The sequence below is a fragment of the Arvicola amphibius genome, chromosome 9 (assembly GCF_903992535.2).
Source record: "Arvicola amphibius chromosome 9, mArvAmp1.2, whole genome shotgun sequence".
In the NCBI taxonomy this organism is placed as follows: Eukaryota; Metazoa; Chordata; class Mammalia; order Rodentia; family Cricetidae; genus Arvicola; species Arvicola amphibius.
Window position 1 is genome coordinate 70,950,854 of NC_052055.2, and position 19,376 is coordinate 70,970,229.

The 19,376-nt window shown below is 49.4% G+C and overlaps 1 protein-coding gene and 1 long non-coding RNA gene across 4 annotated transcripts; one reads left to right on the plus strand and one right to left on the minus strand.

The window, feature by feature from the left end:
• Positions 1 to 1,933: 1,933 nt before the first annotated feature.
• On the plus strand, positions 1,934 to 17,025 carry Cnpy3 (canopy FGF signaling regulator 3). Of its 3 annotated transcripts, none has more exons than XM_038343486.1 (6): positions 1,934 to 2,173; positions 6,589 to 6,712; positions 11,169 to 11,265; positions 15,007 to 15,129; positions 15,611 to 15,728; positions 15,928 to 17,025. In XM_038343486.1, exons 1-6 carry the CDS (start codon positions 2,026 to 2,028, stop codon positions 16,140 to 16,142), a joined length of 825 nt encoding a protein of 274 aa, XP_038199414.1. In that variant the 5' UTR covers positions 1,934 to 2,025; the 3' UTR covers positions 16,143 to 17,025. The 3 variants fall into 3 exon arrangements, with proteins under 3 accessions (XP_038199414.1, XP_038199415.1, XP_038199416.1); XM_038343487.1 differs by lacking the exon at positions 1,934 to 2,173 and adding an exon at positions 2,343 to 2,573; XM_038343488.1 differs by lacking the exons at positions 1,934 to 2,173; positions 6,589 to 6,712 and adding an exon at positions 10,694 to 11,067.
• On the minus strand, positions 14,596 to 17,342 carry LOC119823465. The gene is made up of 3 exons (XR_005286955.1): positions 16,476 to 17,342; positions 15,514 to 15,619; positions 14,596 to 15,084 (listed from the first exon to the last, which is right to left on the minus strand). It is a non-coding gene; the product is annotated as an uncharacterized LOC119823465 (long non-coding RNA).
• Positions 17,343 to 19,376: the final 2,034 nt, after the last annotated feature.

Genomic DNA, 19,376 nt, shown 5'->3' on the forward strand with positions numbered 1-19,376 from the left:
GAGGTTAAGAGCACTGGTTGCTCTTCCAGAGGACTGCAGGTTCAATTCCCAGCACCCACATGGCAATTCACAGCTGTCTGTAACTCCGATTCCAGGGGATCTGGCATCTTCAACACAGACACACATGTAGGCAAAACACCAATACACGTTTTAAAAAAAAGAATCTTACTACATAGCCCAGGCTGGCCTCAAACTCAGAGAGAGATACTCTTGCCTCTGCCTCCTGCGTGCTGGGATTTTTAAAAATTTTATTAACTATGTATACAGTATTCTGCCTGCATGTGTGCCTGCACAGCAGAAAAGAGCACTAGATCATATTATAAATGGTTGTGACCCACTATGTGGTTGCTGGGAATCGAACTCAAGACCTCTGGAAGAGCAGTCAGTGCTCTTAACCTCTGAGCCATCTCTCCAGGCCTGAGTGCTTGGATTAAAGGCATATCCTGCTACCTACCCAGCCCTAAGGCTCTTTCTTAAGAGATGTCTACTATCTATAATGAGACAGGGTCTCTCAGTTGAACTCCAAATTCTTTCTTTTTTTATATTTTTTATGGTTTATTAACTTTATTTTATGTGCATTGGTGTGAAGGTGTCAGATCCCCTGCAACTGGATCTTCAGACAGTTGTGAGCTGCCATGTGGGTGCTGGGAATTGAACCCGGATCTTCTGGAAGAACAGTCAGTACTCTTAACCACTGAGCCATCTCTCCAGCCCCTGAACTCTGAATTCTTAACTAAATCTAGAGCTCACAGATAAGGACTAGTCAGGCTCGTCAGCGAGCTCTGGGGATCCTGTTTCCATACGACACTGGAACTGCTAGTGGGATCGCATTCTCATGCGACATTTACATGGGCTCCAAAGGATTCATGATTGTGTGATGAGAACGTTAACCACTGAACCATCTGGAGGAGGAAGATAACAGGAGGACCCCTCTGCCACCAAACAAATAGATTCTGGTCGGGGAAGTCACTAATTCTAATTTGCATAAGGACAAAAGCAAGGTTAGTGTGCGTCAGGGCTGTTAGGAGTCCCTAAGTCCGCGTTAGAGTGAGTGATTGCAATAACATTTAAGAGCAGGTTTAGTGAAGTTTGCAAAGAAAACCATGAAGAAAGAGGGTTGACGAATTGCCTTAACAGGTAAAAGAGGTACCCATCGAGTCTAAGGGCAAGAGTTTGATGCCCAGGCCCAACATGATCGAAGGAAGCAACTGATTTTAGTTGTTCCCTAACACAAAATAGATTTAAAAAATACTTTTTAGCCGGGCGGTGGTGGCGCACGCCTTTAATCCCAGCACTCGGGAGGCAGAGGCAGGCGGATCTCTGTGAGTTCGAGACCAGCCTGGTCTACAAGAGCTAGTTCCAGGACAGGCTCCAAAGCCACAGAGAAACCCTGTCTCGAAAAACCAAAAAAAAAAAAAAAATACTTTTTATACCTTCAAGGAGAAAAGCATGAGGCCCGGTGTGGAGGCGCATGCCAGAGGCAGGTGGAGCTATGAATTTGAGGCCAGCCTGGTCTACAGAGTGAAGTTCCCGGGCAGCCAGGGCTATACAACAGAGAAACCCTGTCTCGCAAAACAAACAACACCCCTCCTCACCACCCCAACCCCCCCAAAAAACAACCCAAAAAACTATGAAAGATATTCCGCTCCTTGTTATACAGGCCTAGCCTAGCGGGGCCAAACTCGGTCCACCTACTCTGGAGGATCGGATGCTCCAGCCTCTCCAAGCCTCTGTTAGAAAGCGGGGAGATCGCTATAGGTCGCCACAGCCACCATCCACTCTCTGATTGGCCGAGGTGGAAAAAAAGATCGTTTTTCCTATTCGCTAAAAAGCAAACGCCAACGAATCCACTGGCTGCGTCGCCCGCGGGCCTCGGTCGCCAGAGAGGGGGCGGACCGGGCTCGCTGTTGCCGTGGTTACACGGAGGCACGTGTGCAGTCCCGGAAGCGGCCGGGGGAAGCTGCTCGGAGAGCGCTGCTGGAGGAAACGCTGCCGGGTCCGCTCCGTTCTGGGTCCGGCTGGGCCATGGAGTCCATGTCTGAGCTCGCGCCCCGCTGCCTCCTGCTTCCCTTGCTGCTGCTGTCCTTGCTGCTCCTGCCTGCCCCGAAGCTGGGCCCGAGCCGCGCCCGGGCGGAGGAGACAGACTGGGTACGATTGCCCAGCAAATGCGAAGGTGAGGGGGCGGGGCCGCGGGCGTACCCAGGCCGAGGGGCGGGATGGGGCGGGGCCTGTGGGGCAGGGTCCTGCTCGGGGGTCTCGCTGACCCTGCTGCGTGCTTAGCACTGCTTGGTGCTGGCCCTCTCGGATAAGCTGGACGTCCGAGGCGTTGCTGCTTGTCTAGCCTGGAGGTGGGGGTGGAGGGAAGGCTTCACATAGGAAGCCTGCTGCGAAATTAAGAGTTGGTCAGGAAAAGGAAAGTGCAGAAAACCCATTCCGCGTAAACCACAGAAACAGAGGCAAATGAAGAGGCCCTGCAGGCCGAGAAGTCAAAGGGCGAGTTTGAGGAACTGAAAAGGTCCATATGATTCAGAAGAGGAACCTGCAATAGTCCCCATGTGCCTTCACTGCAACCGGTGTGTGAATGGTTTTTGCTTCTTGAAGACAGGGACTTGGTTGCAAATATTTATTGACAAACAAACAAGAAAGATTTTGGAATACATATGATTATCTGTGTGGAGAGAGGAGGCTCAGAGGATCAAGAGGTCACTTTGGGGAAACATAGAGCCCAGGAGAGATTAGGAAGGAGGAAGGTTTTATACACTGGGAGGACAAGGAACCCCGGAGCCAGGAGTGGGGGCAGGCGCTTCGAGAGCTGTTCGGGGTCGGAGACCTCCCTTGTCTCCTGCGCTTCGTTTTTCAGGTTTCCTCGCAAACTTTTACAATCATCCCCTTCCTTTCTTCATCCTAGCTCCACGCATCCCCCAAATATTCTGGAAATCCTCTTTATGTTCTTTCAAAGCCTGCACCAAGGTAGATCTGCCCCAGGCCAGATGTTTCCTAAGCACCGGGAAGTGGGGCGCTTGGTTTGAGGTGTATAATCCCTTCATTTGAGCAGTTAGAAGTGAAGATGGGGGCAGGGGACATGGCTCAGTGGGTAAAATGATTGCCACATGTGTCTGAGAACCTGAGTTCAGATCCCCGGGACAATGTAAAAAGCCAGGTGTTACAATGTTTCTCTGCCCATAACACTCATACACAGGCGGACCCTGGAGACTTACTTTCTCGCCAGCCCATTTAGCCAGATCCTCACGCTCCAGATTCAAGTGAGAAACCTTGTCTGAAAAACAGTAAAGTGAAGACCAGTATCAGGAAGCCTCTGGCCTCCATGTAATCCACACACACACTATAAATACACAGGATGTTTGTTTGTTTGTTTGTTTTAAGGAGTCTATAAATACACAGTTTTTTTGTTGTTGTTTTTTTGTTTTTGTTTTTTGTTGTTTTTTTTTTTTTTTTTTTTTTTTTTTTTAGTTTTGCAAGGTAGGGTTTCTCTGTGTAGCTGTGTAGCCTTGGCTGTCCAGGAGTTTTCTTTGTAGACCAGGCCTCAAACTCATAGAGATCCTCTTGCCTCTGTCTCCTGACTGCTGGGATTAAAGGCATTCGCCACCACTGCCTGGCAGAATTTTTCTTTTTTAAATAGACTCTCTAGAGACTCTTCAGACCTCACTGGAAGGTACCAGTTAAAGAGGCCAGCCTGGTCTGCAGAGTGAGTTCCAGGACAGCCAGGGCTGCACAGAGAAACCCTGTCTCGACGGGGGTGGAGGGGGGTATTTCTTGCCTGTGCCAGGATGCTTTCGCCTGCTTCTCGCTAGTCCTGGGAGTTTGCTTCCTTTTTTCTTATTCACAAGCTCATTTATTTTCCCTTATAAACTCAGAAGCATAGAGTTGGCAAGGATCTTAGCAACCATCAAGCCTGAACTCATTCCGTAATCAGTGAAGAGTAAATTACAAAGGATTTTTGAGGCTCGGAGTGGTTTGGCAAACGTTGGCCCTTAGGCTCATCTTAATACTGTATTTACTTGTGTTTATTATTGTTGCATCTTTGTTATTAATTGCTGACTGTTACCTGGCTCACAGAGCCTGCCTTCAGGCTTGGTAGTCTGAGTGGAACAGGCCTCAGCACAGAGGAAGGAGAACCTGCCCAGAAAAAGTGGGCTGCTGTCCACAAGGGTCTGGGGTCTGTGCCATGAGTCTCCCCCAGGTCAGCTCTGAGAGGACTCTTCCCCCCTGGGGTGGTCTTGAAGAAGTGACATTTGGAAGATTGGGAAAGCAGGTGTACTTGATAGGATAAAAGAAAGGATGTTTGAAACCTTCATTTCCTCCACTTCTGGAAAATGAAGAAGCTGAGGCTGTGGGCGAACCGGGCAGAGGAGCCAGAACAACCATGAGTTTGCAGGGAGGTGCAGAGGAGGATGGGGAGGGAGCCCAGATGGCCCAGGATGGAGATGCAGAGGCAGAGAGGTGAGAACCTTGGTACACTGGAGACGCTGAGATCACCAACTTATAATTGGGACTTTTGTGTTCCAAGTTCTCCAAGCATCAATTAATGTGCTTGTTACATGAAATTACACTAAACAAGCCTTCGGGGGATGGTGTCGTCATTATCTTCCTCTTTTTTTTTTTTTTTTAAGTGTGTGTGTGTGTGTGTGTGTTAAACTCCACTCTCACTGATAAAACAGTGCAGATGACACAGCCTGCAGACAAAATTCCATTCAGAAAATCCCACTGAGCTCCGTCAGCAATACTTAGCATCCACGTGAAGAGGGCCCCAGACTAGGGCACCACGGGGAGATCCAGCAACAATACCCGCCCTTACAGACCCCGGTGTGTCTAAGCTGGGTCTTACAGAGATCATAGCCGGCTCCCTGAGAGGCCTGGTGATGGCAGGAGCACGGGGGACTAGTTCTGGACTTTCCTGAGGAGCAGACTTAATGGAGTGTCAGGAGAAAGGGTCAAAGGAGCCTTGAGAGGGTGCGGCACACCCTGAAGGTGGTGGACGCTGAGGGTGGTGGCTGTCTGGTTAATTGTTAACACTCTCTGCTCTTTCATAGTGAGCATAGAAAGGGGGGACCTTGTTTTCCTGTTCCTGTCCCCAGTGCTCAGCACACGGTAGTTGCTTGGGCAGGGTAGGAATAAGAGAGTACATGCACACAAGCACAGGCCTCTCTGGAGCCAAGTACTTGGCCGCCGGAGAGAAGCAGTTGGGGACACATGAAATCAAAAAGATTTCCATTAATTTCCCAGGTACCAATTATTTCTTGGTTATACAGAAGTTCATGCTCACAGGAAGTATGTGGTGATGTATAGCTGTTGAGATAGATTATTAAATATTAGATACTGCAGGGCAAATCATTAACAGTTGTTGAATGTGAGAGGAATAAAATTTTTCATTATATTCTGTCAGCGTGATGAGCATGAATATTCTATCTTAAAATTTTGTTTACATTTATTTGTTGGGCAACTGGAGGGGTGAACAGGAGCAGATACCAGTGTGCCTGTAGAGTGCAGAGGACGGTGTGTCTGTAGGAGACGGTGTGTCTCTAGGAGACAGTGTGTCTGTAGGGGACAGTGTGCCTGTGGGGACGGTGTGTCTATAGGGGACAGTGTGTCTGTAGAGGACGGTGTGTCTGTAGAGGACGGTGTGTCTGTAGAGGACGGTGTGCCTATAGGGGATGGTGTGTCTGTAGGAGACGGTGTGTCTGTAGGAGACAGTTGCCCCTCACTCATGTAATATCTGCAAAGGCCAGAAAAGAACTCTGGCTCCCCTGGAACAAGAGTTCTATGCAACGAGACAGTTGTGAGCTGCCATGTGGGTGCTGGGAACGGAACCCAGGTCCTCCGCAAGAGCAGCAAGTGGTCTTAACCATGGCGCCATCTCTCCAACCCCACTAATTGTTTACCTTTTGAGACATAAGTCTTACCAAGTAGCCCTGGCTGTCCTGGAATTTATTATGTTTTGAAGGCTGTTCTTGAACTCACAGAAATCCTCCTGCCTGTTTCCTGATTACTGGCATTAAAGGTGTGTGTCACCATGCCTGGCTATGTCTTGAAATTTTTCCTTATTGCCTGTGTTGCCCAGGCTGGTCTTAAATTTACAGTCCTCGGGCTGGAGAGATGGCTCAGCGGTTAAGAGCATTGCCTGCTCTTCCAAAGGTCCTGAGTTCAATTCCCAGCAACCACATGGTGGCTCACAACCATCTGTAATGACGTCTGGTGCCCTCTTCTGGCCTGCAGGCATACACGCAGACAGAATATTGTATACATAATAAATAAATATTTAAAAAAAATTACAGTCCTCCTCCTCAGCTTCCCAAATAGTTCAGATTAGAAATATCAGCCATTGTGATTTATCTATTTATTTATTTATTTATTTATTTATTTATTTATTTATTTATTATAAGGTGTTGGGTGCTGAGGTATACAGATAAAGGCTGGGAATGGGCATGCAGTAATGAATTTCATTCGTGGCCTGGACCTCATTTCCAAAGCAAATATTGGTTTGTCCCAGGCTCCTTGGTTTCTTTGGCTGATGCTGGCCTCCAGAAGTTCTGTGTAGTCAGTAGGCTGCCCTGTATTTTCTTTCTCCAGTGTGCAAGTATGTTGCAGTGGAGCTGAAGTCAGCTTTTGAAGAAACTGGGAAGACCAAGGAAGTGATTGACACAGGCTACGGCATTCTGGACCGGAAGGCCTCGGGAGTCAAGTACACCAAGTCGTAAGTGAATGGGGACCTAGTGCCTGGCCTGCTTCAGTTTGGGCTTTGTGTGGTGGGGTTGGGAAATGAGGGCTGAGTGATGAAGGTTGTTTTCCTTCCATCCAGGCAAACCTACAACAAGACTTTGCTCATAGTAATAGACTCAAGTTTGTCCACTGATTCTGCCAGTAAAGGCCAGATGATCTTCATAAATCCTCTTTCTGTGCCTCAGATTCCTCTTCTAGAAAAGCAGCCATGACCAGGCGAGTCTGTGGTTAGTTTCTGAAGTCACAAGACCTCATGACCAATGTAATTCATAAAAAATATTGCTGGATGGTGATGGTTCATGTCATCAACCCTAGCGCTTAGGAGGCAGAGGCAGGCAGATCTCTGAGTTCAGACCATCATGGTGAATAGGTGAGTTCCAGGACAGCAGGGCTACACAGAGAAACCATGTCTCAAAAGACAAAACAAACAAACAAAAATTACTAGCATAGGATTATTAGAGGATTTTTAAATTAATTAATTATTGGGCTGGGGGGCAGGGTTTCTCTTTGTAGCCCTGGCTGTCTTGGAATTCACTGTGAAGACCAGGCTGGCCTCAAACTCACAGTTTAAAGGCATGTGCCACCACTGCCTGGTGACAGAGCCTAAATTATAAAACAATTTTTTTAACTTAAAAGAAAGACACGTGGGGCTGGAGAGATGGCTCAGCGGTTAAGAGTACTGACTGCTCTTCCAGAGGTCCTGAGTTCAATTCCCAGCAACCATATGGTGGCTCAAAACCGTCTGTAATGAGATCTGGCGCCCTCTTCTGGCATGTGGGCATATATGCAGGCAGAATGTTGTATACATAATAAATAAATAAATCTTTAAAAAAAAAAAAAAGACATGTTTTGCTATCAGAATCATGCATATCTAGGCACAGTGAGCCTGCCCATAGTCCTTGCACTTGGGAGGAGGTGAAGGCCGAAGATTATTGCAGGTTTGAGGCCTCTTTGGTCTACCCTGGGAGTTCCAGGCTGCCCAGAGCACAGCAACAAAACAGAAAGATATGTGTTGAGCATGGTATCTCAAACCAGTCATCCCAATTGCTGGGAGGCCAAGGCAGGCCTGATACAAGTTTAAATTCCTGCCCTACTCAGGCACGATGGTTAGTGTTAATTTCCAATTTGATAGAATCTGGAATCCCTGGGGAATAGGCCTCTGGGTATGTCCGCAAGGAATTATCTAGATTAAGGTTAGCCTCTGAGAATGCCTATAGAGATTTATCTTGATTACAAACCATTAGTTATGTGGCAAGACTTTTTCTTTTTTTCTTCTTTTTTCTTTAGGCAGGGTTTCTCTGTGTAGCCCTGACAATCCTGGAACTCACTCTGTAGACCATGCTGCATGCTGGCTGCAAATCTAGGGATCCACCTGCCTCTCTGCCTCCCAAGTGCTGGAATCAAAGGCTTGTGCCACCACTGCCTGGCCATATTTTCAGTTCTGAATAAGTGAATTATTAAGTACACAGCAAGCCAAAGTAAAAGAATAAATAGTGGATGGATGGATGGGAAGGAAGGATGGACCAACAGCATTAAATCATCTGTCTAAGCATCCGGAAGAAATCAGCTGGGGAAGCCCAGTGAAGCAGCCAGCTAGAGTTCTCCATCAGAAGTCCCTCCAGATTAGTGTCCCTCAAGAGAGGCTTCCAAGTAAAGGAACAGCGACAGAGATAAAGTCAGATCAAGCTCTCACCAACATCCAGCAGAAACTAGAGGAGTTGAAGCAGTAAGTGGGGTCCCACTGAGCACTTCACATGGGCAAACCAGTCATGGCTGGACTCCCGGCTTCCGTTTTCCACTTTAGGCGATTTTGTTTTGTTTTGTTTTGTTTTGTTTTCATGGGATAAGCAGTGATAGCTTCTGCTGGAAATAGTTCATTTCAGCCAGGAGATGAGGCTTTGGGCATGCCTGTTTTATTGTGTTCTCCTCTCCTGCCACCCATGCCCGAAACACAATGCCTTGAGGACTTTGGAGAAAAAAATGTGCTTGAAAGGGGCAGGGTTGGGACAAACCCAAACAACACATGTGATTTATTATATATACCATGATTGGTGCTCATATTGATCTCTATTTTTTTTTCTTTTTTCTTTTTTTGGTTTTTTGAGACAGGGTTTCCCTGTAGTTTCTAGAGCCTGTCCTGGAACTAGCTCTTGTAGACCAGGCTGGCCTCGAACTCACAGAGATCCGCCTGCCTCTGCCTCCCGAGTGCTGGGATTAAAGGCGTGCGCCACCACCGCCCGGCTCATATTGATCTCTAGACTCTTGATCATTGTTTGCTTCATCTGTTCCATGTTGGTTTTACCAGATGTGTAAGCTTTGCCGTGTTCAGTATAGACAGGGCTGCCAGATCCCAGAAAAGACGATGAAGTCATGACCTGAGAGGTGCAGACAAATGACTTGAAAGAAATGATTTACTGGGTGCAGTGGCGCACCTCTTTAATCCCAGCATCCGGGAGGCAGAGGCAAGTGGCTCTCCGAGTTCAGTACCACCCTGGTCTGCATGGCTAGTTCCAGGCCAGCCAGGTCTACACAGTGAGATCTTGTCGCCAAAACACAGAAAGAAAGAAAGCAATGGTTAATAGGAGGAGTTGGGGGGCGGCTGTTGGGAAAGCGCTTATTGTGCAAGCATGAGGATTTGGTTTGGTTCCCAGCACCTATATAAAAAGCCTGGCAGAGTAGTGCTCACTTCTGATCCCCTGACAGAGGGGCTGGCCAGGAGGGATTCTGCAGCTTGTTCCATGCCTAAGTCTAGCCCAGAAGGTGAGCTGCAGGTTTAGAGAGACCATGTCTCAAAAAATGGAAAGTGATCAAAGAAGATACCTGATGTTGACCTCTGACCTCTACATGTGTGTATGCATACATGTGTACCTGCACATACATGCACACACATGAACAAGTATACACATATACCACATAACAAAAAAGTGATTAATAAGCTGTCTTCAGGGAGCACTAGGAAAGACCTGTTCATGATATATATCTTCCCTAATAGTAACAAATTAAAAGTAGATAGACAATATACAATAGACAGACAGATATATTTTGCTTTACAGGAAAAAAGTGGAATTATCAGACACTTGTCTGCCATGCATGACCTCCTAGATTTGGTTCCCAGGGCCACGGGGGTTTTTTGTTTGTTGGGTTTTTTTTGTTTTGTTTTGGATTTGGCTTTGGTTTTTGAGACAGGGTTTCTCTATGTAGGTGAGCCTGTCCTGGAATTCTCTCTGTAGACCAGGCTGGCTTCAAACTCACTGAGAAATGCCTGTCTCTGCCTGGGATTAAAGGTGTGCGTCACCACCACCCAACTGACCACAGATTTTTTTAAATTATTTATTTATTATGTATATAGTATTCTGCCTGCTTGTATCCCAGGCCAGAAGAGGGCACCAAATCTTCTCACTGCATATGGTTGTGAGCCACCATGTGCCAGAAGAGGGCACCAAATCTCACTGCATATGGTTGTGAGCCACCATGTGGTTGCTGGGAATTGAACTCAGGACCTCTGGAAGAGCAGGCAAAGCTCTTTTTTTTTTTTTTTTTGGTTTTTCAAGACAGGGTTTCTCTGTGGCTTTGGAACCCGTCCTGGAACTAGCTCTTGTAGACCAGGCTGGCCTCGAACTCACAGAGATCCGTCTGCCTCTGCCTCCCGAGTGCTTGGATTAAAGGCATGCGCCACCACCGCCCGGCTCAGGCAAAGCTCTTAACCACTGAGCCATCTCTCTAGCCCACCACAGATTTTTTTTTTTTTTTCGGTTTTTTGAGACAGGGTTTCTCTGTAGCTTTGGAGCCTGTCCTGGAACTAGCTCTTGTAGACCAGGCTGGTCTCGAACTCACAAAGATCCTCCTGCCTCTGCCTCCCAAGTGCTGGGATTAAAGGCGTGCGCCACCGCCGCCCGGCCACAGATTTTTTTTTAAAGTGGGAGGTGGAAGGATGGCTCAGCAGCTAAGAGTACTTACTGCTCTTCTAGAGGACCCGGATTCAGTGTCCAGTCCCTGTGTCAGGCAGCTCATCAGGACTCACAGTGCCTCCTGGGCTCAGCCAGTGCCTGCATACAGGTGGATGTGTTTGTACATACACGAACACACAAAAGTAGATACTTGTAAAGTAAAAACAAATAGATTGGTTTGGGCTGAGACTTAGTTGTAGAGCTCTTGCCTGGTCTGTGTAAGGCCCTGGCTTTGATCCAGAGTCTATAAATATTTCCCTCCCACCCCCTACAGATCCTTCCCTTAGATCTGTTAAAGCCTTGTCTCTCTGGTCTGTGTTCCAGCATTTCAGAGCCCCCAGGCCAGATGATCTATCTTCCTTCCAGCTCTGCCTTCCCGTTGGTGAGATGTGCAGGCATTGGGCAGCAGGGCTGGAGGGACGGACCGCTACTCCGTGGGGTTGGGAGGAGAACTTAGCTCCTCTCGTGCTGCTGTCTCGGCAGGGACTTACGGTTAATTGAAGTCACTGAGACCATTTGCAAGAGGCTTCTGGACTACAGCCTGCACAAGGAAAGGACTGGCAGCAACCGGTTTGCCAAGGTTGGCTTTGTGCTTGTGCCTCATTCCCTCTGGGGGCGGGCCCATGAATCTAAGTATGTCTGCTGGCATATGTGGGTGATTGGCAGGTCATGTCTGGGAACCCTCCTTCTTTCCTCTCACGCATTCTTGGATAGCCGTTTGTATCTCTTGCTGAGCACTGACTGTATTGGCAGAAGGTGTGTTCATGATGGTCTGGGCTTGCCCCGCGTTCTACCTCCGTGGCAGAAACAGGCAGAAATGCCCAGTGCTGGCAGCTCACATGGGTACCAAAAACACTAGGACTCAGCAAGATTCCCACAGCGGTGTGCCAGAGAGATGGCAGAAGACAGATGTAATACACTATAATCCCAGCTCTTCCTTCCCAGGTGGAGGCAGGAGAATCGAAGTCAGGAGTTCAAGTCTAGCTTCAGTTAAATAGTCAGATTGAGTCTGGCCTGGGTTACATCAAATCCTGTCTTAAACAATTAAAAAAGTCAGTAATTGTCAGTTCCTCCTGTGAGCCACCCAGATCCACCCCCCCAGGCCCCTGCTGAGTGCCTCTGTGCACAGGTGCTTTTCTCTGGAGAAGGAGCTGGTAGGTTTTTGTCTGTGTCTTCTGTACCCGCCACCCACATTTTCCTCCTAAATTCCCTTCTGTCCGAGGACATCAGGCAGAGCCTCTGAGACCCACAAGTGTTTCGAGCCAAAGTCTTATTAGGTTTGTCTTTAAAACGCACATGGATGTAGTTAGTTGATCCATGATTGCTTTTATAAAAGGTGTTTAAATTCTTTATTCCTGCCCGAGTGCTGTGTGTCCCATACCCATTTGCCCGGGGATTTAGGAGGCAGGAAGATCTTGACTACATAGGCGACAAAGAATAAAAACCAAAATACTGGTAGCAAACTCTTAGAAACATTCTGTCAATCTGTGAGCACGGGTTACACTGGGTTGTACATTTGATGTGGTGCAGTGCAAACAAAACTAAAGCTGGACAAGGGGGTGCACACTGCTAATCCCAGGACAGGTGTGTGTGTGTGTGTGTGTGAGGGTGCACACTGCTAATCCCAGGACAGGTGTGTGTGTGTGTGTGTGTGTGAGGGTGCACACTGCTAATCCCAGGACAGGTGTGTGTGTGGGGGGGTGCACACTGCTAATCCCAGGACAGGTGTGTGTGTGTGAGGGTGCACACTGCTAATCCCAGGACAGGTGTGTGTGTGGGGGGGGTGCGCACTGCTAATCCCAGGACAGGTGTGGGGGGGTGCACACTGCTAATCCCAGGACAGGTGTGTGTGTGTGTGTGTGGGTGCACACTGCTAATCCCAGGACAGGTGTGTGGGGGGGGTGCACACTGCTAATCCCAGAACAGGTGTGGGGGGAACCACAGAGCAAAGATCCTGTGAGGTACTGCTGCTTACATTAAAAAGCAGGGTGGGACATGAATCAGAGTTTCTGTTTGTTTTTCCTGGTACAGGATTTTAAGTCAGTGCTTTGAACAAGCCAGGCCAAGACTCTTACCACTGAGCTATACCCAGCCAGTGTGTGTGTGTGTGTGTGTGTGTGTGTGTGTGTGTGTGTGTGTGTGTGTGTGTGTGAATTATCTCTAGGAAGGGAGAAGAGTGGGTAGTGAATCATCTCTGGGGACAGAGGCTAGCTGGGAAGCCAGTCTAGTTTTTTCATGGCATAAAGGATGTTTTAGGCCACAGCTGTGCTTTTCCTACTAAGGAAAGACATAAGTTAGGAAGAGCATGGCGTGTGGGCCTGGGTACCCTGGGAGGGCTCCTTACGCTACAACCCTTGCTGGAGTGGAGAGACGGCTCAGCAGTTAAGAGCACTTACTGTTCTTACAGAGGACCCAGGTTTGAGTCTTGGCATGTGGTGATTCACAACCCTCTGTGATATGACGGGTCATGACTCTGTGGGCACCAAACATGCACATGGTGTAGGCAAAACACACACACAATAAAATGAATTAATCTGATAAAATTTTTTATAAAGCCAGATGTGGTGGTGCATGCCTTTAATCCCAACACTTGAGAGGCAGAGCAGGCGGATCTCTGTGAGTTCCAGGCCAGCCTGGGCTACAGAGCGAGTTCTGGGACAACTAGGGCTTGTCTCAAAAAACAAAACAAACAAAAATGTAAAAAACACTTGCAATCCCTTTTTACCAAAAAAGTTTTTTATGTCACCTGGGTATATAGTTACATCAAATAAGTGTAGGCATCAGACAGTTCTTAGGCGAGGGAGATGGCTCAGTGAGTGAAGTGTGAGCTGAGTTTGGATCCCCAGCACCCCACAAAGACAGATGCAGTAGGATGTGCCTGTGGTCCCAGGGTTTGGCCTGTGCACTGACCCTGTCCCAAACAGGACTGAAGGGAAGCAGCACCCAGGGTGGCTCTCCGTCTCCACGTGCACATCCATAGCGCGCACAGAGACTAATAACTAGATGCTGACTGAGCATTTGGTTCTATAGGACAGCATCTTCAGCATTTTCAGAGTTGTTTATATTTTGATTTTGTCAAAAGTGCTGAGAGCTTCTGCTTTATGTACATACATATCCAGCATGGCAGGAGTTTGTATAGAGCCATTTAAGAACATTAGAATTCTATCTTCAAGCCAAGTCTGCAATTTTACTGAATGCTTTTTATGAAATTCAGGTCGTTTCTATGAAATTCAGTTTTGATTTATCTGTTTGTTTATTGTGAGGCAGAGTCTCTCTGTTATGTTGTAAACAGAGGCGGTACTTTTTTGTCCCAACTGTCTGATCCCAGATAATCACACAGAAGCTTATATTAGTTACAAAGTGTTTGACCTATAGCTCAGGCTTATTACTAACTAGCTTTTACAACTTAAATTAACCCATTTTATTAATCTATATTTTGCCACATGGCTCATGGCTTTACCTGGTGACTAGCTTATTTCTCTCAACTCCACCCTTCTTTCTGTATTTTTAGTTTGGCTTTCCCACCTAGCCTTATTCTGCCTTGCTATAGGACAAATTCACTTTACTATCAACCAATGATAGTAATATATAGTCACAGAGTACGGAAGGGTTATCTCACAGCACTCTGGCTCTGGCTGACCTGGAGCTCACTGTGTAGATCAGGCTAGCCTCAAACTCCTGCTTCTGTCTCCCAAGTGCTGGGACTTATTTTTATTTTTGTTTTTTAACTTTTAGACAAGGTCTCACTATATAGCCCTTTCTGGCCTAGAATTTGCTGTATAGACCAGGCTGGCTCTGAGCTCACAGAGAGCTTATCTGTCTCTTATCTCTGTTTCTGGGATCCTGGGATTAAAGGTGTGAGCTGCCACTCCCATCCTCAAACTGCAATTGAAAAGAAAATCAAACATTGTGATGTAAAACTACCAAAAAATATTTATTTGGTGCTTGTAGGATAAACAGTGGTGGTAGGGAAATATTTGAAGTCTTTATTTTCCAGAATTAAACCATTTTGTTTGCAAAATAGTGTCTAGCTACATTGAAGGGGTGGAGCCAAGGATATCTTATTTCCTGGGAAAGAAATCTAAGTTCACTGGCCAGAAAGCAACAGTAGCTAGCTTTGAGCATACAGCGATGACAGGCAGGTCAGGATTTGTGTAATTGGGGGTGGTGGAAGGCCAGCCTGAAAGAGAGAAAGAGGTCAGGGCCAAGGGCAAGAAGCCCTGGACAGATGGACATCTTTGACCAAGGTTCTCAAACACCATAGAGAAGATGGTGGGAGGTAGAGATGGTGCTGCATCCCGTATCTGGTCGCCTCTTCCAGGGCATGTCGGAGACCTTTGAGACACTGCACAACTTGGTCCACAAAGGTGTCAAGGTGGTGATGGACATCCCCTATGAACTGTGGAACGAGACTTCTGCTGAGGTGGCTGACCTCAAGAAGCAGGTAAGACCTTGAGCCTGCCGCACTCAGTGGGGTGGGTAGGACCAGCTCTGCCCTGAGAAAGGCTACCAAGAGCCATTTCTTTATTTATCTGTCCTTCCTACCTACCTACCTTCCCATCCATCCATCCACCTAACCATCCATCCACCCATCCACCTACCCATCCATCTATCCATCCATCCATCCATCTATCTCTTGGAGATAGGTTCTCACTATGTAGCTCTGGCTTACCTGGAACTCACTATGTAAAACAGGCTGGGCTCAAACTCACAGAAATACACCTGCCTCTGCCTCCGCCTCTGCCTTGAGAATACTGGGGTTAAAGGCATGCGCCACCATTTCTGGCACCTTTTTACTTTTGCCTCAGTTTCCTCAGGCGAGTCATACCTGCCTGTCTATCTCTCTGTGAGTCATGGTGTAGCCAGGGGCCCCGGGAGAGAGTTGGGTGTCTGCACTTTGCCAGTTCCTGGTGCTTGCTTCACAGTGCGACGTGCTGGTGGAAGAATTTGAAGAGGTGATTGAGGACTGGTACAGAAACCACCAGGAGGAAGACCTGACTGAGTTCCTCTGTGCCAACCACGTGCTGAAGGGCAAGGACACCAGTGAGTGAGGGCGGCGGGGGCGGGGTCTCCCTCCAGGAGGTGATGGCCGCAGGCACAGGAGCAGGAGCAGTGAGCCCAGTGACCCCAGTGATGTGGAGATGGGTGAGGGGCGCCCGCTGTGGTTGTCCTCCCGGCAGCTCCCCCTCCAGTGCTGCTCGCCAGCAAACTGCTCCTGAGACCTTTCTGCACCTTCCCTCAGGTTGCCTGGCAGAGCGATGGTCTGGCAAGAAGGGGGACATAGCTTCCTTGGGAGGGAAGAAATCGAAGAAGAAGCGTGGCAGGGTCAAGGGCTCTGGTGACAGCAGCAAGCAGAGGAAGGAATTGAGGAGCCTGGAAGGGGATGCCAGCCCCGAGGAGGAGGAAGGTGTGCAGAAGGCGTCCCCACTCCCACATAGCCCCCCTGATGAGCTGTGAGCCCAACTTCATGTCCTTGAATCAAGACCCCTGACTTCAGAGCTAAAGAGTATGGGACGCAGCTCCAGCAAGGAGGCTGTTGTCCGGTTTCTGGTCTCCGACCTTGACTGTGCCCTCTTCCTGCCCGAGCAACAGCAAGAAGTGGACCGATTTGGGGGTGGGGTCTCCCACCCTCCAAGGGAAGAGGGGGAGGTGAGCTCTCGCTCTACACAGCCCTCCTCATGAGCTCTGGGTCCAGCCCAGCATCCCCAAACTGAGCCCCCTGACCTGGAAGCTGAAGGACACAAGGCACATACAATGGCTCCTCCAGCGTCAGGTCTCCCTCCAACTCACCTGCGCCCTCTTCACCAGGATGGGCACGGCCCCAGGAAGGACTTAGCGCGATGTGGCAGCCAGACCTGCCTCTTCCTCCACCAACCGTTCTCTTCTGCTGGGTCCTTTGTCAGGGCATGACTTTCAGAACTTTCAGGATGAGCTCAGCGTGGTGTGGCACAAGGGGCTGGGCGCCAGAGCTCAAGCCCCTCCAGAGCTGGTGGAGAGGGCACCCACTTGACCCCTCCAGGGAAGCAAGACTGCAGCTGCAGCGGCTCCCCTCACTCCTGAGGACTCTGGCTCCTGGGTCCTCTTCAGCCTTCAGAGTGTTCCCTTGTTGCTCTTTTCTGCCTGTGCCCCCAGTCCCGGGGCTGGGAAGGTGGTGCTACTGCCACCCTTATTGGATGCCAGTTATTAGGAGGAGTGGGTGCTGAAAATGGCCAGGCTTGGTTTGGGTTAAAGCAGTGGTTCTCAACCTTCCTGACATTGCGACCCTTTAATACAGTTCCTCATGTTCTGGTGACCCTCCCAACCAATAAAGTTATTTTTATTGCTACTGTCTTACCGTAAATTTTGCTACTGTTATGAATCTGATTTCTGGAGATAGAGGTTTGTCAAAGGGGTCACGACCCACGGTTGAGAACTGCTGGGTTAAAGTAGGTGGCATGGGTGAGGCCCTGCCTGGACTGACCCTGTCTCCCCGCTGACCCTCACGCAGCAGCTGCCATGGTGGCATGGGTGAGGCCCTGCCTGGACTGACCCTGTCTCCCCGCTGACCCTCACGCACCAGCTGCCACCCTTCCCAAGGCCTTTCCCACTTGTCTGTGGTGCCTCCTGTGCACTGTGTCCTGGGCACCTGGCTGCCCTCCTCCCCTCCCTCTACCCCAAGGCTTTGCTGTCCGTTGTGTAAAGAGTGTCCACGTCACCGTCACTACCAGCTCCCGCCCCTCCTGCCGCATTTCGGCCTTGCCTGTTTTGGACTTTGCTCCCTAACTGATGACATTCGGTCCCTCTGACCCGTCTTCTAGTGGTTGTACCTGGGCACTCAGTCCCCTAACAAGGCCTAGTTAAGCCCTGCTCCCCCAGACAGAGAGGAACGGGAGGGCTGCCCTCTCGGGAGAGCACCTTTGACTCTGTCCTGAAAGCCAGGATGGAATGTGGTCAAGGTTGCTAGCTGCCGTGTTGACAGCTGGGTGAGCGGTCACTCCCAGCCTTAGGACAGTGAGTTCCGCAGTGTGCGTTCCTAGTGAGGATGGGCTCAGCCAGTGAGCTGAGGCCTTCCTGTTGCTAAGCAGTAGAGCTGGGGGCTCAGACTCCAAGATCATTGCCCTTCCAGTGCCACAGCTACCAAGGCTTCCTTCCATACCTGGCACTCAGAATAATTCATACTGAACTGGTACGGTTTCTTGGCCTTGTCCCAAATACCGAGATGGTTGGTCCCGGCAGCTTGGGAGACTGAGGCAGAAAGGTTGCAATTTCAGGTCCCTCCTGGGCTACAGAGCTAGTTCCCAGCCAGTCAGGGTAACTCAGACCCCATCATGAAAGGGCTGGGGAGACATTGTTAGGTGAAGAGCCTGCTGAGCCCAGAGAAGCCCTGTGTTCAGTTGGGACGGATCAGTGGCAGGGTGCAGGAGGCCCTGGGTTCAATCCACCCACACACACTAGCATAAAGTGAGCCGCAGAAAGTACCCGCAGACCGCAGCCCTCAGCAGGAAGCTACTTCTACAGATTCCATAGTTCTTGAACAGCTTCTGACTGGGACTTCCTGGGTCTAGTGCAGAGGCTCCAGCGTTGAAGCTCGTGGGGGAGGCCCTGTCCTCTGGGCTGGGACCCTAGTGTGGAGAGCGGAAGTGCTTTGCTTGTGGGGCCTGGAACAGGCCTTCTGAGTCGTCCTGGTTTTGCCAGCCTTCTCTTTCCATCTCCAGACCTGATGAGGGGCTGGTGGCCGGGAGATCCCAGGCTGGAGTCAGAGCTTTTCCTCCACTTGGCTCCGACCTTAGGGCTTGGGTAGGGAGGGGGACTGGGGCCCTGTCAGCCTCTGACCATCCTGTCATTAACCCACAACCCTCAGGACATATCTTAATCTGTCCCCGGAGCATCATCGATTCTAAGAGTAGGATGAAGAAAGAGCTATCAATGTCCAGGGGTGTCGGCCCGGCGACCCAATCCTAGTCTGGTCCAGACGTGAGGGCAGTAGCTGAGGACTGCTGCACTTTGACCTGAGCTCTCGTAGGGACTTTTCCCTGCCTCCCAAGGACCTGGTATTGCATCCTCACTGGCTCCCCTGCCACCACCCACCCCAGCAGGCCGACCTGGCCCAGTGTAGACGGGCAAGGGCAGGATCTGGCCGCCCGGGCTGCTCTCCCCATTTATAGAAACCTTTTCATTTGGGTGTTGGCCACACTTTGACAACTTAGCTGGAGTTAGGTTGAGGCCCCCATCAGAAACCTCTGATGAGAACGGGAGAATGGCCTGAAGTGCTTATCAGGTGGGTCCCCTGGAGACCAACTGTACTGGGACCTATTAGGCTCCATGCTTCATGTTTCATGTGAGTGCATGTGTGTGTTCACAGGTATCTCTGGCACAGACTGACCTAGGTAGAACTTACTAGACAAGGCTGGCCCTGAAGTTGTGAACCAGCTGTGTCACAAGCATGTGGCATGTCCTTTTTTTCTTTGAGACAGGGTTTCTCTGTAGCTTTGAAGCCTGTCCTGGAACTAGCTCTTGTAGACCAGGTTGGCCTCAAACTCACAGAGATCCGCCTGCCTCTGCCTCCCGAGTGCTGGGATTAAAGGCGTGCACCACCACCGCCCAGCGTGTCCTTTTCTTGTGAACCTTAAGATGAAGCTAGGTGGAGCCCACCCCACACCACCATTTGGAAATAAAGGAGCAGGACTCTAGTGAAGTCACATTGTGTCCAGG